Source organism: Mus musculus, chromosome 2, assembly GCF_000001635.26.
Source record: "Mus musculus strain C57BL/6J chromosome 2, GRCm38.p6 C57BL/6J".
In the NCBI taxonomy this organism is placed as follows: Eukaryota; Metazoa; Chordata; class Mammalia; order Rodentia; family Muridae; genus Mus; species Mus musculus.
Window position 1 is genome coordinate 130,348,320 of NC_000068.7, and position 22,412 is coordinate 130,370,731.

Below are 22,412 nucleotides of genomic sequence, written 5' to 3' on the forward strand. Positions count from 1 at the left end.
GAACTAGAGTTACAGCTGGTTATAAGCCACCACATAGGTGCTAGGAATTGAAACTGGGTACTTTACCAGAGCAACAAGTGTTCCCCCCCACCCCCCGCCTTGTTATTTTGAGATCAAAGTTTTGATTTGTTTTTTAAAATGTGGGTGCTAGGCATTGAACCCAGGTACTCATTCTTGCACAAGAACTATACCAACTGACCCATGTCCCCAGTCTCCATTACAGTGATTTCTGCTCCTTTAATTCCATCCTGAAGCAGGCCCTATGGTAAGTGTTTTGGAAGAAAAAGAGAGATCAAAACAAATGATTTGTGCTCCCAGAGAGCGCCAAGGGAGTGTTGAAAAGACAAAATATAACTTCATAATAATGAAAAATAATCCGAGAACTTGAAGACAAGTTAGTTGTGTATACTACATAATGATAGGAAAAAGAGAGGAGCTGGAGAGGTGGCCCAGTGGCTGAGAGCACTGGATGCTCTTTCAGAGGACTCAGGATCAATTCCCAGCATCCTCAGCTAATAACTGAACTCTAGTTCCAGAGGGTCCAATGCCCTCTTCTGGCCTTCATACACATAATACACAGACATACATGTAGGACATGCATATTAGACAGACAGACAGGCAGGCAGACAGACAGACAGACTACACTATCCATCATGGTAGCCAATAACACACATAGACATTGAAATTGGCTGCTGTGACTGAACAATTAACTTTAATTGTATTTAGTCATAACTAAGATAGACTTAACTTCTTTAAAGTTTATTTTATTTGTATGTGTGTATTCCTGAGTGTACATACATGCACCACATGTGTTCAGGAATCTCTGGAGGTCAGAGGAGGACATCAGAAACCCTGAACTGTAATTACAGGTCATTGTGAGCCATTATGTGGGTATCAGAAACTGAGCCCGAGTCTTCTGCAAAAAAAGGAAATGGTTTTAATGGCTGAACCATCCTCCCCAGCCCTCCTTAAGTCAGATTTAAATAGCCACACTCAGATGCCTTATCAGACATCACAGCTCTAAGACTTAAATAATTGCTTGATTAGCCAGGGTGATCCTGCCTTTGAGCTGGAGATAGAAGATTCCTTCTGGTTAGGACCTTAGCTTTCTTCTTCTGGCTGTTAGTCATGATCTCTGCCATGGGGTTGTGCTTGCTGCACAATGAGTGTTATTACAGTGACACTGTTGAAATAGGTCGTGTCTCAGCCACCTGACAGAGGTCAGCTTTAGCCTAACCCCTAAATCAAGCTCAGCTTAACAAGTATGAGTTAGTGAGAAATCAGTCATATTCCTAATGTAGTAGTAACTGCAGTGCTCCTTGTACCACAGTCCCAGGCTAAGCCCACAGTAGCTCTTGCCCTTCTAACCACATCACATCATGCTGCAAACATAGGCATCTGCCTTGACCCATTCTGCCCCTTCCTTTTGATGGTTTGACTTCCTAACACCTGAATGGCCATATCTCCTTTCCTTGCCTAGTCTTTTTCACAGGTCAGAGCTTTTGAGGGAAGTAAGAAGAAAACAACAAGAACAAAAGAAGTTTGAGACAAATTTTCTCTATCTGCCCTGGGGTTCAAAGCTGTATGTCAGTTATAAGGACAAACATCTCGAAGGGACCCCTGCTCTATCAAGGACATGGGGCAACTCTCCCTTTAGAAATAACAGGTGGTTTGTAAATCCATGATAGATATCTATAGTTCTGTCTACAACTTGAATATAAAGTTTTGTTTTAAGAGAACTTGTCTTAGTTACTGTTCTATTGCTGTGAAGAGACACCATGACAAAGCAACTCATAAAAGAAAGGAGTGGTGGCACACGCCTTTAATCCCAGCACTTGGGAGGCAGGCAGATTTCTATGATTTCGAGGCCAACCTGGTCTACAGAGTGAGTTCCAGGACAGCCAGGGCTACACAGAGAAACCCTGTCTCAAAAAAAAAAAAAAAAAAAAAAAGAGAGAGAGAGAGAGTATTTAATTGGGAGCTTGCTTACAGTTTCAGAAGGTGAGTCTGTGGCTGTCAAGGCAGGGATCGAGGCAGAAGATAGACAGACATAACAGTGGAGCAGCGGCTTGGCACCACACCTCATACTCAAGTTAGAGGCAGAGACCGTGCCTGGTGTGGGCTTTTGAAGGTGAAAAGCCCTCTCCCATTGACTCATCCCCTCCAACAAGGCCACACCACCTAGTCTTTCCTACAGTCCAGCAGCTGTAAACCAGACATTCCAATGTATGAGCCTCTGGGGCCATTCTTATTCAAACCACCACAGAAGAGTTATTTGGGGTTGGTGCTCATGCCTTGAATGTCTGGCCACATAACTTGGAGGTATGCCTCACTAGTCTCTAATTCTTGTGAAATAGAGCTGACCAATTGCTCACTTGGTAGGGATGTTAATGAAAAGAAGGGCCGGAGAGACAGTGCAGTTGGTAAAGTACTTGCTTTGCAAGCACAAAGTCCTGAATTGAATCCCCAGAACCCACTCTTATAAGAATGCTTATTAATCTCATTACTGGGGATGCAGAGATGGGCCGATCCTTGGAGCTAACCAGTCTAGCTCTTTTTTTTTTTTTTTTTTCTTTTCAGCTTCAGGCTAGTAAGAGACCCTGCCTCGATAAACAAGGTGGATGGCACCTAAGGATGATACCTGAGGTTGTCTTCTGGTCTCTACATGCATACACATGCACCCACACACACGTACACAGTCACACACTAACATACACACACACACACATACACACATATACACACACACAGAGGGAGAGGAGGAGGAGGAATACCGATGATGTAGAGGAGAGGCCACATGGAGTTAAGTGAGAGGTAGGAATCCAGTGCCTGCCGTAGTATCACATAGTATCACGTAGTATCACGTATCACTTCTCACCTTCTGCCTCTGAACCAGCTCCTCGTGGTCTCACCTTAGACAGCAAAGGCACCTGAGCTGATAGCAGTGAGAACATTCAAAGTCAAGGGAGAACTTCCTGACTCTAACCACAGTCTTAGAGGAGCAGGAGAATGGTGGTCATTAGCATGCGCTCTAGCCTGGGGCTGGAATCTCGTCTTTCTCTAGATAGAAAGGGGCTATATCCAGCCTCCTACCTCTTCCTTTTACCATGGCTTACTTGGCACCTTGCAGAAGATGCCTGGCCTCACCAGCACCACCCTCCTTCCCTCCCATATAACTCACAAATAGGAGTTGCCAAAGTCTTGTACTTCAAGAGCCCAGCTTCCCACCCTTAAGGCTAAGGAACACACCACTTAAGTCTTCCCTCTCTCTTTCATATCCCTATACTACTCATAAGATCACCCTCTTTCTCTACGAGGAGGAAGTTAGTCTAATATCTCACGCTTACATAAGATTCTCCAAGCTAGGGGGACATGCAAGAGATGTATGTATGTATGTGCCTCTGTCCATATGGACACAAACAAGTTTAATGCTCAGACTAGCCACTGTCACTGCACCCCAGCTGGTCCCCAACTCCATAGGAAGAACCCAGAGACCTTCAATTACCAGCTTCTCCACTTCCTCTCCCCTCAGGCCAATCCAGGAAAAGTGGGGTCTCCACAACTCTTCATGGACAGCTGAGGACCTCTCAGCAGTTTCTCCACCCCCTCTCCCCATCTCCTCAGGCCCCATGCCCAGCCCTGAGGTTTGGAGAGCCTAGTAAGTGCCCCATCAACATGTTAATCAAATTACTTAGGAGCTAAAATTGACGCTGTTCATTAATTATACAAGATTATGCTAATTGTGCATGCAAATGCATGCAGGGGAACAGAAGGTGTTCAGGCGCATGGTGGGCCATTAGCATAGAGGATGGGGTGCGGGTGCATTGGCATGCTAATGTATGCGCCCTGGCTATTTATAGTCCCTCAGCCCATCTGCACAGCAGCCACCTCTACCGTACTTGGGGATCCTGGTGGGGAGACTAGGTCCAGGCATGTCAGGTGGCTATGGCCTTGGAGAGTTTCTGTCTTGACTGCTATTGCACACCAAGTTCAGGAAGGAGCCTGGACCACCTCCATGTAAGCCTCAACTACTTCAGCTACCTCCTCATTCACTCTGGCCTCATCTCTTCCGGTCTGCCCCTCTCTCTCTGGAATGAAACTGGCTCTTCCAGCAGTCACAGTAAGGCATTTGATGAGAACTTCCTTTTGCCCACAGTATCCAAATCACACATGAAATGAAGCCAGTCCCAGAGCTCTGACCTACCACTGCCCCCGGGTAGTCTTGCCACTACTCTGAAAAGTTGTGTTCCCTTTGCCTCCTGCTTCTCTCTGAGGTCCACCAAGACCCAATGCTCAAGAGCAGATGTGAGCTATAGAAACTCTTGTACCCTTGGCAGGCAAAACAAGCTGCTCCTACACAGAATACTTGGCAAATTATTCTGCCACACCCACCCCACCACTGTGTGGTGCTCTTTGAGTTTCTCTATCTTTATTCATGTATTGTAAATTGTTTAAAATATTGTTCAGAAGCTAGACCTATTGGCACAGGTCTATAAATCTCCACTACTCAGGAGACTGAAGCATGAAAATTGCAAGTTCAAGGCCAGCCCGAGTAATTGATGGAGGGATTGGAGCTCAGTGGTAGCGCACTTGCCTAGCGTGTCTGATCTAATCCCCAACACTTCCAACAGCAGCAAAGGAAACACTCTTGCTGGCCTCTAGATCCCCTGTGACTGACATGTAAAATATGTCCAATCAGTCAGTCCTTTGGAGTAGATGAATGATGATAAGGGTTTTCAGAATCTGTAGTGTGGTCCTAGTTGGGGGTAGAGTGCAGCACACCCGGAAAGCATGGTTCTGGGTGCTAGTCTGCTCTTGAGGCTAGTCTGCTCAAACACAAGGCTTTTAGGATAAAGATTAGCAGAGGGCCCCTAACCCATTGCCCCATCCCAATCTGTACTGCCACCTTGTATGTAGAAATACATATGTGGTTCTCTGCTTCCTCTTGCTCCAAGTCTGCTTTCTTCCCCAAGACTTTCTTGAGTGCCACGGTTGCTTTGAACAGCTTATTCCCAACTTGTGCATCATTCATTGCACTCTCTTTCTAGATCTGCATCGTTCAATATGGCAGCCATAAGCTACATGGAAAAACAGCTTTAAATAAGTGAAAATGAAATAAGGTTTAAATATTAAGATCCTGCCACCATACACCATACGCCGCACACCATACGCTGCACACCATACGCCACACACCGTAAGCCGTACACCATACACTGTACAGCATCAGTAGCTGAGAGTGGCTAGCGGATGTCATTCTGGAGGAAATGACATGGCCCTATAGTTGAATCCCACTTGGCTCTCAGCCCAGGTCTTTGAATTACTTACCAGCTTTCTCTGAAAAAGTGGGCACCATAGTTTCAGCCCTCAGTAAGTGTTTCAGAATGGGATGGAAGAGGCGAGGAGAAAAAGCCCCAGCTGTGTGGCCTGACCTCTTATCAGATTTTCTGGAAGTAGCCAGAGAGATGGGCTTTTTGTGAAAGTGTGTTATTTGAAGAGATATCTGGGGAAAAACAAAACAAAACAAAACAAACAGCAACAAGGGACTAACGGGGACCTGGTGAGGAAGAGCCATGACTTGGCAAGGAAGCCAGCCTTCCCAATGCCCTGGAGTGGTGTGAAGTATGAAGGCTTCTAGGCTTGATCCATCTAGTCATTGACTGTCATTGACCATGGGTTGCTGACAGGGAGGACAGGCTTCTGGTTGGGAATGGTTCAAAAGTAGCAGGGCAGCTGTGAGCTCTTTAACCACCAGCATTGAGGACAGCTGCTGCCCAGCTGTGCTGTTCTTGGACACTGGTCTCAGAAGAGCAACTCACACCACCCTGCTTTCTGTCCCCAGGGGAATCTCGAATTTAACAACAGTAGATTCATTGATTGCCCGAACATTTTCTCATCTATTGTCTCTTTTGGCTGAGGACTGTGCTGGGGTGGATGGATTTCCTGATGCAGTTCTGCGCCTCACAGCTCATCTGTGAGTCCAGTGGTTGCGCTTGACGCATGCTCAGCCCAGCCTTGCCTCTTTGTAAGACGAAGAAGCTCCAACTTAATTTCATTCTGAGCTGTTTTTATTTAAAGAAGTAGAAAGTCTCTAGACTAAGACTAAGTTCAAATGCAGGAAGGGAGGTGTGCCTTTGAGACACTCTGGTGTTTGGTTTGTTTGGTTTGAGACAAGGTCTCACTATATAGTTCTGTGTAAACAGGCTGGCCTGGAAATCACAGAGATCTGCCTGCCTCTACTTCCAGAGCTCTAGGTTAAAGGCATGAGCCACCTCGCCTACCTTGACTTGTATCACAGGTACCTGACGGATATTTACTTCCTTCAAATGCCTTATCAAGTGGATAACTACTGTTTATAGCTCTACCCTGTTGCGTTTTGTTTTTAATTAGATTTTTCTTCCCTTTATTCCTGTTTGTTTGTTTTCAAGATAGGGTTTTTCTGTGTAGCCCCAGCTGTCCTGTAACTCCTTCTGTAGACCAGGCTGGCCTCAAACTCAGAGATCCTGTCTGCGTGCTGGGATTAAAGGCATGTGCCACCACTGCCAGGTCTTAATTACATTTTCCTAGTATGGAGAATGTCGAACATAAAAGCAGAATAGATACTGAGCCTCAACGAGCTATAAAAACACCAATCTTAGCTCATCTTGTTCAACCATTTTTAATCTCAAAAATTTGAAAGCTGCAGATACAACATGCAAAGGCCCTAAACCATAGGCAAGTGGAAATACCATATAATAGTCCTACTGCCCATCCTGGCCCCCCACACCCACACAGGACCCCTCTCAGGACTGCAGAGTCCAGCCATACCACCTGGACTCTCACATCCCAACCTCCAGGGACTCTTGTCAGCAGCAAAAGCTCAGAGACCTCAGCTCACATCCTAGCGTTTAGACTTTCTCTATTGGGTTAATTTACTCTTGTTTAACCTTGATCCTTATTTGTATAGTGGGAGCAATTACAGAACCATACGCCACCTCAGCATTTTGAGAGGATGAAGCAAGACAGTGACAAGGGATGGCCTGAGCAGGGCCCTAGGCCTTCACTACATAACTGACTGGGCTGGGCTTGCCTTAGGGTTTGTCTTGCTCCCTCTCTGATGCTTTCTATAGTCACCTCATACTCGCATTTGTAGTATCGTCTCCTGGTCATTCCAAGGGCAGCTCTTGGGATGTGGCCTTTATCTTACAGGCATTTCTTGGAGATTCAGATGAAATTGTGTCCCCAGAGATACCTGTTGCCAGCAGTGAGGTTGGCACTACATAGAGTCCCATGCTCACACGACTGGGGCCTATGGGCTTGTTTTCTTTTCCCCAGCCTGTGGCTCATCTCAGTCAGAGTAAAGGATTTCTTTGGGCTCCCTTAGAGCCCTGTGGAGCCAGGGGCAAGAAGTGCTGCACAGAGGACTCTTTCCATGCTCTTTCCAGCTTTAGGGATGGAGTGTACTTTCTTCCTGATGAGCAGAAATTCACAAATCCTCAATAAAGCGTCTACCTGCCTACCTGCCCCAGGTCCCTGGTGGTGTTTTAGATGCTTGGGTTCGTGTCCCCATGTTGTCTCTCTGCAGCTGCCCTTCTGAGCCTCCCCCGGTTCACAGTCCCCATGTCTGGCCTCTCCAGATAAGCCACCCTCTTTCTCCTGACCAGACTTGAGGGGCAGGCACAGTCACTAGGCCAAAGCTCAATCTTTGAGCATGAATGCCCCATTCGCTAAGATTAGGCATCCCCTCACCCGAGGATCAGGAACTCTTGGGCATTGCAGTGACATAAACACTCTACAGCAGTGTCATCTAATATAAATATAATCCAGGCCACATGTAAGGTTTTCTGGTTATAACTTCTTTATAAAACAAAAAAGAATAGGGTGGCACATGCCTTTAATCCAGCACTAGATGGAGGCAGAGGCAGGTGAGTCTCTGTGAGTTCGAGGCCAACCTGGTCTACAGAGCAAGTTTCAGGACAGCCAAGGCTACACAGAAAAACCTTGTGTCTGTGTGAAAAATAAACAGACAACAGCAACAATAAAAACAAACAAACAACAACAACATTAGAATAGGTAAAATTAATTGTGATAATCTATTTTCTTTAATCCAATGTATCTAAGCTATTATTGTTCCTCCAGTGTGATCAAAACAAAAATGACTGAGGTTTGGTTTTTGGAGGGCTACTCATATAGCCCAGACAAGCCTTAAGCTCACTGTATAGCCGAGGCTAACCTTGAACTCCTGATCTTCCTGCCTCTACCCACTGAGTGCTGAAATTATAGTTATGCACCTGCATACCCAGCTACCTCATGGACTATTTTATAATCATTTTTCTAAGTGTTTGAAATCCAGTATGTATTTCATACTTGCAGTATATCTCAGATGGAGACTAAGCATATTCCAAAAGGTTCATGCCACAGAGGACTTAAGAGAATATAAGGTTGGACCCCACCAAAACTGGATTCAGCAGGTCTAAGACAGAGCCTGAACCTCTGCATTCCTACCAGGTTGCCATGCAACACCGCTGGCCTAGGTGTTTTCTGAAGTCGCTGTTGCCGTGGCACACCCCTTAGCTGACCAAGTGTGCAGATTAGCACCTGTTCAGGGCACCCACATCTCATCCACATCCCAGGAACCCTTCCTCTCAACTCTACAGGGTTGGGAGCCAGGTACTGTGAGCAAGTGTGGATGCTAAGGAAGTATCGTGTGTGTCCACCCGCAGCACATACATTGCTCGTCATATCACCCATGCAGCCTAAGAGTTAGCGTCAGTCCCCTCAGCACAGGGACTGTGTTCTGATCTGAGATGTTTTCCACCTTCTAGCTCCTGATAAAAGCATGCTGGGTACTGAAAATTAATAAACTAGCCTCTACTCTGTGTGCGTCGGGAGCTGATGTGCTACACGTGTGAGTGTGGGACAAGTCTGAGGACTGTGAGGCTCTAGGGCATCTATACCATGAGATGTCTTAAAGATTGAGGAACGTATATAAACGATATAGAGATAGCTACAGGATGTACTTTTTCAGAGTACCACCCCAAATTTAGACCCTTAAGAGCTATTTATTAAAATAAGCAGCATGGAAAACATGGTTCCCAAATTAGTAGAAGTAAATTGGGAACACTAACCAGACGCCCAGGAAGCCATGCTACCTGCTAAGATCCTCCATGAACTTTGCCCTGCCCTCTACAATTGTAGGACATGTCCACTGCTGCTCCCAGCGTCTCACAGGGGCTAAGGCATTTGCCTTTACAATGGCTAGAGTATCTCTGGTTATTTTACTGATGGTGTTGAGGCTTCTCACCAAGTGTTTGGAATACTGGAGGTTCAAGGTCCCATGTGTCTGTACATTAAGTGGCCGCTTCACAGTATCAGCTGTGCTTTCTCCCCTATTTTATATGTAAAAAAGGGAACAAGCTGCTGCTTATCTTTTTGGTGTATGTGTGTATGGTAAGCACGCACTCCTCGTTATCGTTTTCAGTGTATGATGGATATAAAATCTGTGGGAGGGAATTCTGCTGGGGAGGGTGTCATTCTCACAGACAGTTTTTGAATCGTAGACCACACAAGTAGGTAGATGGTTTTCTGTACTCTTGCTGTGCATAAACCCTGTAGGATGGACACATAACACTCATGTGGGCTTGTACCATTCAGATTCTGTGTTTTTTGATTATTTGATTGTTTTGAGACAGAGTCTGTCTATGTAATCTTGATTGCCCAGGAACTTCTTGTGTAGATCAGGCTGGCTTCAAACTCATGGAGATCTGCCTGCCTCTGCCTCCCAGTGTGGGGTTTAAATGGATACTTCCCCATGCCTGGCCTCATGTTTGATGAGTACAGGTCATATGTGAAGTACATGCTTGTGAGATGGCTGCATCTTTGAGTAATGATCAATAAAGCGTATGCATCGTTGATAACTGACACGCTGTTTATGCCGAGCACAGGTTGTATAGGTGATGGTTATATCTGAGGAGAGATGTGATGCATGGCAGACATGTCATGTGTGATGGTCATAGACTATGACAGATATGCATGGTCTTTCCATTGACTGTATTCAGTATTGGACATATCTGAGTATATGTTTCCTATGGAATATGCAGTGTATGTGTGGTAGGTACACATTGTGAGGAGTATAATTTGTGAGTAATATAATATAATATATATATGTGTGTATTATATAATGCACATTACTGTGGATGTCTGATCGGCACATTTGGTGGTGGATATACACTGGGAAGGTGGAGAAACATACATTTTATAGACAAATAAGCACTGTGTACACCTGTGTACTAAGGTAGCCCTTGTGAGGGATCTGTTTGGTCCATCTCAGGCATTCTGTGTGTACCCAGCTTGAGATAGGAATGTGGAGTGTGCACCTGTGTATAAGCCACCAAGAGTGTCACTGTGCTGGGAGGGAGCACAACAGAGAATCAGGAACTTCATCTATTTACCTTGAGCCTCCCAATCTCACTGTTTCAGGTTCTTCCTCAAATTCTTTCTCAAATGCAACCAGAACTGCTTGAAGAATGCCGGGAATCCCCGAGACATGCGCCGCTTCCAGGTAGGCTCGGGAAGAGTCCTTTCACCCCATGCAAATCTCCCCCCCCCCCCCCATAGGTGAAGGGAAAGCTGTGACCCTGCCTGAGCAGGTCTCTGCCCAGCCCCGGGCCTCAAGCCTGGTGCCTGCTGGGGGCGGGGCAGCTCCATCTCAACTTATGCTGACTGCCAAGGGAGGCTTCATTAGAGTCCCACTTAAGAAGATGCTAATTGTGACATTTTTACATGATTAACGACCCAGGTAATTTGCATAGTGTGAAGCTGAGAACAGCTGCCCTTAGCACATCCCCAACCTGCACACCCCTCCCAGAGCAGGGGGTAGGGAGAAGGCAGCACCGATTTCCTGCCCAGAATAAAGTGGGAGCTCCTGTTGATGGTAACTGATGTTGTGCTCCAACTTTAGGAAGGCATTCCTGTCTCCAGACTTGACTCATACTCTATAGTGTTTCTGTGTGTGCAAAAAACAGAGGGTACTCTTTGCCTAAGAGCTATGACTTCTTCAGAGCTCCCTGGAGGTCAGTTCATCGGGGGTGTCATCTGGTTCAGCTGGCCTCAGCTGCTCTAGCACAACCCCCACCCAACTGGACCTCCCCTCCCCTAAGGAAACTCTGAATTTCAGCTTCCAGTCACCCACCTCAAGGTGCTAGTTCTTCCTAACAGTGCCCACTCAGGGGACCCAAGGGCCCCAGCCAGAGTGGTCTGACCTGTGCACACAGGTGGTGGTGTCCACGACCGTGAGTGTGGATGGCCATGTGCTGGCTGTGTCGGACAACATGTTTGTGCACAACAACTCCAAGCATGGACGCAGAGCCCGACGCCTGGACCCTTCTGAAGGTCAGGACTCCCAGCCCAGCCCTGATCAGCTTCAGTCTCCACCTTGGTACAGCCCCTTGACCTGGGTCCTCTCCTGCCTCCCAGCTGCCACCCCCTGCATCAAGGCCATCAGCCCAGGGGAGGGCTGGACCACGGGAGGCGCCACCGTCATTATCATCGGAGACAACTTCTTCGACGGGTTGCAGGTCGTGTTTGGCAACGTGCTCCTGTGGAGCGAGGTGGGCCAACCCCTGCCAGTCAGTCTCCCTCTGAGTCTCAGGGCTAGGCCCTCCCTTCCCACAGGACTAGACCTGCAGGCCTCCCCTCTTCTCTCGCAGCTCATCACTCCCCATGCTATCCGGGTGCAGACACCACCCCGACACATCCCTGGGGTAGTAGAAGTGACCCTCTCCTACAAGTCCAAGCAGTTCTGTAAAGGAGCCCCTGGCCGCTTTGTCTACACAGGTAAGGAATCGGGCAGCTGACGCAGGGAGGAAGAGTCACAGAGAACTCAGACACAGTTGCAGGTTAACAAAAATCTACAGTTAGCCAAAAGGCCCAAGCAGCTAATCCTACTAAGTGATCACTCAAAGTCCTTTTTCCTCTTGACCTGTGTGTTTGTCCCTGAGTTTCTGGCCCCTTATTTCCAAGTCTTCTGCTTCAAGTTTTCTCACCAGGGGTCATCTTTCCTTTCTGGCCATGTATTCTGGAGTTCAGGACCTCCTGGAGGCTTTTTCTTTTTCTTTTCTTTTCTTTTTTTTTTTTTTTTTTTTTTTTTTTTTTTTTTTTGCCTTTTCTTCTCAAAGATGCTTCCAAATGGGCGTACTATTCTCCAAACCTTTTGAGGGTGTCTTGGGTTATCTGGGATGCACTCTACATTCACATACTGGTGTGTGTTCACACCCACAAACACCCTTGTAGAAAGGATGTTCAACCCTTGTTGAACAGTTAGCACAAGGCTCAAGGGGAGGCAATAACGAAAACTGGATTCAGTCTGACCACTGGTGGCAATCCCCAGGCACTGCCATCTTTGATTCTGCCCCCAGCTCAAGCCACTGGCTTCTCCCTGTGTTCGCAGAGGGCGTGGGACACCCTCAGGTCTCCTTCATAACTTGGACAGGCTGGGCTGCAAACACAGAATGGGCAGGTAGCCGGAGGACGCGACAGAGGAAACCACATCTGGGAGTGTTTGTGGAGCTAGGCTAGGGTGTAAGTAGAGAGGAGTAGGGAGCCAGGCGCTGGTGGCAGGGGACCGACCAGAAGAAAGCCCAAGAAATGCGTACTTTATGCTTTGGGAGAAAGGAAAGGAAAAAAGGGAAAAGGGGGAAATGGGGAAAGGGGGAAAAGGGAAAAAGGGGAAAAGGGAAAAAGGGGCTAAAAGGGGGAAAAGGGAAAAAGGGAAGGGAGGGGAAGGGAAAAGGGAAAAGAGAAAAGGGAAAAGGGAAAAGGGGAAAACCATGTCTAGCATTGGAAGTGAAGAGAATAGAGCTTGAGACCAGGGTAGGGTAAGGAGCTCAAGGAGGTGAGGAGGGAGGAGCGCCAGAGATTGACTGGCTGCTTCTTCCTCCGGAGCCCAAGGTTTTGGTGGGTCGCTTTCCTGAGGTGCAGGCAAACCTTTGTAGTTACATGTTGAGAAGCTACCCGACCCGTGATAAATATTGTTAAGGTTTGTTTAAAATGACAAACGGATATGACCAAATGAATACAGAAGTGTGTGTGTGTGTGTGTGTGTGTGTGTGTGTGTGTGTGTTGATGCCAAGTTTGGCACAGAGCCTGGCCCACTAAATATTTGTTGAGTTAATTCTAACCAAATAAATTGAAGGAACTGAGAAGACTCCCCTGATGCTCGCTGATATATGGGAGCATGGTTTTCTGGGCCACATGGGCTGGGCTTGGTGGAACTGAGCTCTGCTCCGGGAGGGGTGTCCTCCAAATATTGATGTTCTTCCCAGCCCTGAATGAACCCACCATTGACTACGGATTCCAGAGGCTCCAGAAAGTTATTCCCAGACACCCCGGAGACCCTGAGAGGCTACCCAAGGTACTCAGAGAGATGGGCCGGAAATAAGGATGTCCTGTGGGCAAGAAGGCGAAGAAACCCCTCTGGGGCACCTGTGGGACCTTAAGGGCTGCCCCTTGGTTCTGTCTCCTCCCCTGCTCTAGGAAGTGCTGCTGAAAAGGGCGGCTGACTTGGCGGAGGCCCTGTACGGAGTGCCCAGCAGTAACCAGGTATGGCGCCTCTGCCCGCCTCCCAGCGCGAGGGGCCGGGGCTCTGATCCTGCGCCTGCCGCTGCCCCGGCCGTGCCCCGTTCTTGTCTTCGCAGGAGCTCCTCCTGAAACGTGCGGCGGACGTGGCCGAGGCTCTGTACAGCGCCCCGCGCGCGCCTGCACCACTCGGACCCCTGGCCCCCAGCCACCCGCACCCCGCCGTCGTGGGTATCAATGCCTTCAGCAGCCCTCTGGCCATCGCCGTCGGGGATACCACACCGGAGCCGGGTGGGTGTCGCAGCCCCTGCCCTCAATAGCGGTGCAACAGAAGAGCCTTGCGCTGCCAGATGGTTAACAGCCACTCTCCCGCAGGCTATGCCCGTAGCTGCGGCAGCGCGTCTCCCCGGTTCGCGCCCAGCCCCGGCTCTCAGCAGAGCAGCTATGGCAGTGGCCTTGGAGCCGGCCTCGGTAGCTATGGCGCGCCTGGTGTGACTGGCCTTGGCGTGCCCGGGTCCCCTAGCTTCCTCAATGGCTCCACCGCAACCTCACCTTTCGCCAGTGAGTGTCCCCAGTCCACAGGAAGCGCGCGTGGGGAAGGGGTGGTAGAGATCAGCCCGGGGAATGCAGAATGGACTCAGCCCTGCCTTCAGCCCATCCTGGGGTGTGGACTTCAGTTCCTGCCTTATGCGGGTGGACCCTGGCCTAGCCATGGAGAGCCCTTAGTCCTCCTTTCATATGACCATTCCTTGGTTTTGGACTAAATTACGGGGAGCCCCGGGATCCTGGGGCCAACCTTAAGCCCTATTTGCTGACTTCAGTTGTACACATCGCTTCCAGCCTTTCCATGATTATGAAGCTGCCCTTAATTAGGGGGACCTGTGCTGAAACCTGGTGGACAGCAACCTTTTGGGCCTCCACCGATACTTCGGGAGGAGGCTGGCGGCCCCTGCTGGAAGCCTAGGGAACCTCTAGAGACTTGGGCTTCCAGCGCCTGGTAGTCCCCAGGGATGTGTGGCTCTGGGTTTCAGAAGCACTTCCTGGGGCAGGGAAAACCAAGGGTCCCCTAGGGGCGCGGCGAGGGCGGGGTGGGGGGCGGCTGGAGGAGCTTCCTCACTTACTGGACACTCTTACTCCTGTCCCGTCCCTCTGGGTACCTTGAGCAGCCTCTCAGGTTCTCCCAGATGGTTCAGGCAAAACAAGAGAATTCTCTGTGATCAGAACTGTATACAGAATTGGGTGTCTTAGCCAGGAGCTTTCAGACATTCAACAAATTACACTCAGAAACCCAAGTTCCTCTTAGTAAATCGGGATCAGCAGCACCCCCTGCTTCCGGTGGCCCTCTTACCTGGATATGCCACGTGCATAGAAAGCCAGACGACATTCAAAAAGAATGTATGATTTTGCAGGCACAACCCAAACTGCAGGTGCTAACCGACTTCCCTCTGTCATCTTGGGTTAAGTCAGTCCCCTTGGATGGATGGATGGATGGATGGATGGGCGGATGGACAATGGATTTTTATGCCTTACTGTTTTGCACTGCCTGTCAGTCCCTTGCAATACCAATGGTTGCTCAGCAGATACTTATATACACGTATGGTGATAAAGCACTCGGCTTGGCAGACCCTGTTCAGGCCTTTTCTCCAGCAAAAACCTCTCTAGAGTCGCAAGAGAGTTGTGCCTCGAGGCCTGGGGCTACTGAACCTGGGAAGTAGTGGCATCTGCCCTTGGAGGAGCTTTGGTTTTACCTGCAGGTCCCTCCCCTCTGCCTCCCCTCTTTTTCAGTACCTGACCTAACATGACTAGTCCCCTGCCTAATTTTCCTTATGAGGGTGCTGTTCTTACAGGCTATGAACCCAGCCTGGCACTTACTTTGACCTTGAATTTACTTGTGAAATCCACGGTTCCTCTAAGCCAGAGTCCACACGGGCTATAGCCTTCTTGTGTCCCTACCAAAGCAAATCTCTCCTGGGCTTAGCCCAGGATCAGGTCCCATTGTTCCACATTCCTTCAGTTCTGAGACAATCGACCTCACAGCGTTTTTCTAGGATTCCCTTGTGTTTGCATGGCTCGCCTTTTCCTGGAGACACAACAGTACTGGGCAGCAGTGACAGCTGTCCCAGTGCAGTCTATCTTGGGCCACACCATGCAACAAGATCTGAACTTCCAGAGGCACTTACGCCCTGCTTCACCATCATCAGGGATATTCTGTACTCTACACAGGCCTGTTCCCATTCCCCAAGTGCAGGGTGCTTTGTGATACCATACCAGTGTGTCATTCTCATTGAGTTTTCCAAGGTATCCCTAAAATGTCATCAGAATTGAGAATTGTCCTATTCTGCAAAATGTGGCTATGTGGCTATTAGCTCTCTGGGCCTTAAGAGTATATATGTGTGTGTGTGTGTGTGTGTGTGTGTGTATATATGTATATGTATATATATGTATATGTATATCTCCAGTGTGTGTGTATATATGTGTGTGTGTATATATATATCTCCAATATATAATGTGTATATATAATGGATATATATAATATATATATATCCAGTGTGTGTATATATATAATATATATGTATATATATAATATATATATATGTATATATATGTGTGTATATATATATATATATATATCCAGTACATACACACACACACATCCATTCATTGGTGTAAAGCACTTCATTATGTCTAGGGATAAATAGATTATGTCCAGGAAAATGCTAGTATTGAGTATTTTCTTCAAGGAGATGGTGACCATGGCTAAGGACATTAGAATAGGGTAGCAATTGCAGTCATTTTTGTATCAAAAGTCTTAGAATGGTTGGCTCTGGTGTCAGAAGCCTTCTCAGGCCACAGTTTTCTTCCACAAAATCTGTATCTGTGGTCCATTGACTGATGGTCGAGGTTGTAGAAAGTTGGAACTGAGAGACCCTAGACAGGAGCCCGAGCAGATACAGGAGGCTTCCGGGGTCCAACTGGAGATGACAGGGCCTTGAGTTAAAGTGGAAAGAAACAGTACCCAGGGTGGGGAGAACAAAGTATAGGATCTGCTAGGTAGGAACGTTCATTTGGAGAGGAAGTTTGGGTGTTTGTGTGGCCGTCATTACCTCAGAGGCTGCACATATACCAAGACTTCATCCCTATCTACTTACTCCAACTTTGGTCTTGAACTTTGAAGTTAGCCTTGGCAATACACACTCATAAGCATTTCAGAATTCCAGCGGTTTTCCACAGGAATTCCCGTCTTTCCCTCTCTTTCTTATCTCCTGCTGTTGGGAGCATTTCCCACTGTTTGTTTTCACTGGGACTGATCCTGTCATTTCCATCCCTGAATGTGATGCCCAAAACTCTGGGGGAAAAAAAGGCAAGGACTGGTCCGGGGCCCAGAGGCTCCCAGTTTACCTCTAGACATTCCCTTGTGGTCTCCTTAGGAAGACCACATCCCAGGGAGGCCTGAGCCAGCAGCCTGGTCTGCAGGGACTCACTGCCCACGTGACACCGCAACCCTGCTGCTCACTCTGGTGCCGTCTCCCTGTTGTGTCTCCCACTGCCTTCCTTGCCGCACCTGCCCCTTCCTCGCCCCGCCCCGGAGTCATGCCCTCTAGCCCCCCGCTGGCGGCTGCCTCCTCCATGTCCCTTCCGGCCGCCGCCCCCACCACCAGCGTCTTCTCCTTCTCGCCTGTCAACATGATCTGCGCTGTCAAGCAGAGGAGCGCCTTCGCCCCTGTGCTGCGCCCACCCAGTTCCCCATCGCAGGCCTGCCCCAGAGCCCACAGAGAGGGGCTTCCAGGTGAGCGATCGAGGCTGCCTCACAGTAACCTGAGGGAAGGGTCTACTCCATCTAGACGTCACCAAAGCCCCGTGCTGTTGACCAGTTGCTTTTGGAGGGTGCCCAGTGAGAGGCTCTGTGGGTGTCTAAGAAGGCTCAGCTGGACTCCACTTCCTCGAACTTTAAAGCTTGAAGTGTCCTGGCCTCTATCTAGACCCGCTCAACCAACCACTTGGCTAAGATTGAAATCCCCACTTAGGTCTCGGTAGTTCAGCCCTGCTCAATCGAGCCCAGAGCAAAGACCCAACCCCAAGAGCTGAAAGAACCTTTCTCCTGTGTCCACCAGAGGGATATACTGCATTGAGACTGGGTCATCTAATGAACAAGAAGTCACTGACCTTAGATGTGGCTTAGCCTTTCCCGGTGTGCAGGAACTAAGAACACGTACCTGTGTCTGGGTAGCTCCTCTCACACAGGCAGCAGACACTTGTAGCCGACAGAACTTTCCACAACCTAATAGGCCCTGGAAACATGGTAGATGGCTGTGGGGAAGAAGCTAGGAGTAACGGTATGGGTAAAACAAGTCCCAGTCAGGAGGAATAGCTGGGAGCAGGGCTAGACGACGTCATCATCTCCCAAAGACTTGTCGTTATGAAGCTACAGGATAGGATGTCTGGAAGGATCTCCCTGGACCCAAACCAGAACTTAGCTCTTAGCCCTGCACCTAGTTTGGCATTTACCCCGCAGCTGGTGCTTAGTGACTAGAGGTTACATTTTTAGGTAAGTGTTATGTCTGAAGGCCCCCTTTAAATACAGAAGCCTTAAAAGGGTTCACTGCAGTTTGATGGACAGCTGAACTGACAGAGGCTGGGGTAGAACGTACCCGACAGGATAGTCTTCCAGATAGTAGTGGGCATTCTTTAGGGAAAAATCAGTCTTCAACAGGGAAATGGTGATTTTTATTCAGTTTTTGATAAACTGAGATATACTGTGAGTCTTCTAGGAAACAAATTTATTAGAGCACAATGTTTTGTTGTTGTTGTTTTGTTTTATTTTGTTTGAGACAAGGTTTCTCTACATAACCCTGTCTGTTCTGGAACTCACAGAGATCCACCTGCCTCTGCCTCCAAAGTGCTGGGATTCAAAGCTCACAGCACCATGCCTGACATAAAATTTATTTTAAAAAAGAGCATCTAGACATTAGTTCCTGGGGATATCTTTGAGGTTTAGGAAGAGACAACCTTGTGGTTTCCTAAATCTGATGTAGTTTGCTGAGGCCAAGATAAAGTCACGGAGGCAAGACTGCTGTCCGAGGCCATGGTCATCCTGCAGCGCAATGATGACAGTTGGAAGAAAATAACAGTGCCCCGAAAGGCCTCTGAGCCCTAAGATTCTCTTGATGACAGGCTTTGGGTACACTAGAAGGAGTGTGAAGCACTCCCAGGGGCCTGGGAAGACAATCAAGGATGGTGGTTATACACAGCAGCCAGAAGATCCACCTGGCACTGGGGAAAGGCCATAGTGCAGAGAGGTCCAGCAACCCACTGTGGTCCTGGACCCACAGTTTTGCTGTGCCCTGCCTTGCTCTGTAGACAGAATGGTATTTTACCCTCTAGAGCCCACTGCTCTGGACAATCCAGACAGATCTGAGATGGTTGATTAACCATTTCAAGTTACCAACTTTTATACAGGGTAAGAGGGCAAGGAGACTGGCTGGTAAGCCATCCACAGGATGACCTGTTGTCAAAGCAGGATTTGAAGGATAGTTCTTTTTCTACTGCAGGAGGCTTCAAGAAGGTCTGTGGAGAGAGAAGCTGGGGTGTAGAAACCCACGTGCAAAGTATTAGAAGATAAGCCATGCAGATACATGTCAAAACCCTAACACGAATGAGCCAGCAGGGTGACAAAGTGACTTAATACAAGAGGACTTGGGGGGTTGGGTCAGAGTTTAAAACTCTTAACCAACACACACAGATGCTGGGTGAGCCTGGCAGCCAGCCTGTAATCTCAGGAAGGTGGCGTTGGGAATCCTGAAAGCAAACTGGCTAGTGAGGGTAGCTAGACCGGATCAGTGAGTTCTAGGTGTCATTAAAAAAAGATCTGCCTCAGCCTCAGTGAATAAGAATAGGATGGTTGTTAACACCAGTGTGCATGCGTGCGTGCATGCGTGTGCAATTACACATTCATGTGCCCACATGAATGCATCACTCACACACACACACACACACACACACACACACACACACACACACACACACACACACACAAGAATGCATTGGAAAAGTCAATTACGTAAGAAATGCCAATAAAGTCTGGAGACTGGCTCTCTAAGGCAGTAGTAAACTTGCCTATATAGGGGTCTTCCTTTCTCCCCTCCCTCTGTCCCTTCCTTCCTTTCTTTGTTGGTTTTTCAGACAAGGCTTCTTTGCAGCCAAAGACAGCCTCAGACTCAATACATCAGTGCTCCATCAACTCCCAAGAGTATCTTCTCTGTTAACCAGAAGTCTCCTCCAAGCCAGGCACGAGGTCTCACACTTAAACTCAGCACTCCAGAGGCAATCAAGTCTCTGTATGTCTGAGGCCAGCCTGGTCTACATAGCTAGCAGAGAGTCTCTGTGAGTTTGAGGCTAGCCTGGTCTACAGAGCTAGCAAATTCCAGAACAGCCAGGGCTTGCTGTTCAAACAAATCCTGTTTCAAACAAATGAGTCTCATCCAAGCTAAGTCAACTCAACACAGAATAAGATGACTCTAAGGTCAGTTTATTAGATATTGCTCCAAGATGACTCTAGAAGACTATGTGTGTAGTCCTAGCTGGGCATAGTGGTACTTAATGGTAAGTCTCAGATTAAGAAGATCTCCAGTTCAAAACCAGCCTGGGTTACATAGCAGGACCCTATTCTCTACTTCCACAGCCCCTAAGACGATACAGCCCCTCTGTTCTTGGTCTTATTTTCAACTCTTGGGTAATTTGTCTTAAGATGTATGCAGCTAAAAATTTCAGAGATAGGGAAGATAGAGGACTGAAGAGTCGTGCCAGCACATAGACAGGGCTCAGCAGGGTGGGAGCTAGTGACACGATGTATTTCCCACCTGTGTGTGGCAGACAAGAGGCTGCACCCGTGTTCCTGGAAGCTGCTTCCTCCTTACTGCCCTGGTCCTCACCCATCTGCTTCCTCACCTTGGCACAGGCCCAGAAGAAAGTGTGTCTGAGCTTGGGAGAGGGGTTGGTGGGCAAAGTATTTGATGTATAAGCACGAACATCTGAGTTCAGACACCTAACTTCCACACAAAGGCTGAGTGTACTGGAACACGCCTGTAACCCCCAACCCTGGGGAAGACAGGCAGATACCTCAGGCTCACAGGCCAGCAAGCCAACCTGGAAAACAATGGCAAATTCCAGTTTCAGTGAGTCTGAATAATCCTGTCTCTAAAATAAAGTGAAGGAAGACACCCAGAGCCAACCTCTGCCTTTCAACACATAGGTGCACTGGTGAGCCCACATGCACACACACACATATACAACAGACACCCACAGAGCCACAGGGAGGGAGGAGGAAGAGGGCAGCCTAGAGGAGAAGGCCAGAAGTCAGGGAGAAGAAATCAAGAGTGTAGGCTGTGTCTCATCCTGAGAGTCCCCCTCACCTTTCCACCCATAGTTCTGGCCCCAAACAAATGCCAGAGAGATTGACAGCCAGTAGGAAATGTTATATATCCTGCCTTCTATCTTCAGCCCAGAGAACAGGCAGGTAAACTCTCCAGGCCACAGAAGGCTTATTTCCCTCTCTCCTTGGTGACCACAGACCAGCCTTTTGAAGATACTGACAAGTTCCACTCTGCAGCCCGGGGACTCCAGGGCTTGGCATACTCCTAATTATGGTAGGTTGGCCTTTCATCTGGCCCTGGGATGGGTTTAGCAGGGTTGGGTAGTTGGGGTCCAAGTCTTCCTTTCTTATGCCTGTCTACATAGCTGACCACAGAACATGCTGAGAGAAAGGGCTTCCGATCTTGCAGCCAGCCTCCCTCCAAGACTTTCTTCTCTCCTCTCCCCACCAGGTCCGCAGGTGCTGTCCCCAACAGGGCTGGACTGGAGGTCTTTCTGGACTCACGTTCGTGGCCGGATGGCAGGGCTTCGGGTGGACCTCGACCCCTGGGATACACAGGGAGAGGCCTTCACCTCTGTGCTGGAGGCCCCTCACACCCACAGACCCTCATACTTACCTCTCTTTCTCGGGACACATTAGAACCTCAGCACTGTGAGGACGCTCTTGGCAGGAGAGCATCGTAGGGAGGAGGTGTTGGGATGTCGGGCCTTACTACTGGATCAATTCCTCTATAAGAGGAATTTTGTGCAGACCAGGGATGTTGGTAAGATGAGCAAGAACTGAGAACTGTGGGAAAGAGGACAGCTCAGGGAGAGGTCATCTAGAGAGGCCCTGTTTGCATCTGACCAATCATACCTGACCTAATAGCCGCCTTCTCTCCTGCCAGCAAGGTGTCTAGCAGTCTCAGGAGGCCCATTCAGGCTCCCATGGAGCTGCCCACGAGCCACTGGACCCCATTGGCTGCCTTCACTTCCTCCTCTGAGAGTAGCACATTCATGCTGATCATATCCCACCTCCCTTTGGGGGTTTTAGGCATGGAAGATGCACAGAAGGGCCTCCTGGATTTTGACTCTGACCCCAATAGATGTTTCATGAAATTTGTCCCCCTACCACCACACACCCAGCTCTAGCTGGCCCCAAAGAACAGCCTGGCCATGCCTTGGTGGCCTCACACTCTGATGAGTTTGGACAAAATGGAACAATAAAACCAGATGCAGGTGGCCACGTGGCCTCTTGTGCCTGCTTCTTTTGTCTGCTTTTCTTAGAGGCTCCATAGATCTCTGAGGGCCACTTTGACCCATGCCCCTGGGCAACTTTGTGTCTCAGCTTAGGAATTAGCCTCTGCTTTGTTCCTTCGGCATGGATTCAGTCCCAACAGTGCCAGCTGAGGCATGAGCAGGAACTTAGAACTTGGTATCCTGATTGTCTGGCCACCCCCAAGATAAGGGTTGCTGGACATTTATGGGAACTCAGGCAAAACAGGTTAAATCTA

At 48.6% G+C, this 22,412-nt stretch overlaps 1 protein-coding gene across 12 annotated transcripts in view; it reads left to right on the plus strand.

The window, feature by feature from the left end:
- Ebf4 (early B cell factor 4) overlaps window positions 1-22,163 on the plus strand; it is a 75,357-nt gene extending 53,194 nt beyond the window's left edge. Inside the window, exons 1-12 of one of the 12 annotated variants that reach the window (XM_006499285.3) lie at window positions 3,638-3,658; window positions 10,456-10,537; window positions 11,250-11,367; window positions 11,452-11,585; window positions 11,685-11,811; window positions 13,299-13,387; window positions 13,510-13,575; window positions 13,671-13,842; window positions 13,927-14,112; window positions 17,141-17,338; window positions 21,119-21,194; window positions 21,372-22,163. In XM_006499285.3, coding sequence (XP_006499348.1) covers window positions 10,523-10,537; window positions 11,250-11,367; window positions 11,452-11,585; window positions 11,685-11,811; window positions 13,299-13,387; window positions 13,510-13,575; window positions 13,671-13,842; window positions 13,927-14,112; window positions 17,141-17,338; window positions 21,119-21,189 — 1,176 coding nt within the window. In that variant the 5' untranslated portion in view covers window positions 3,638-3,658; window positions 10,456-10,522 and the 3' untranslated portion in view covers window positions 21,190-21,194; window positions 21,372-22,163. The other 11 variants (XR_374450.3, XM_006499279.3, NM_001110513.1 and 8 more) reach the window with 11 other exon arrangements.
- The last annotated feature ends 249 nt before the right edge of the window (window positions 22,164-22,412 follow it).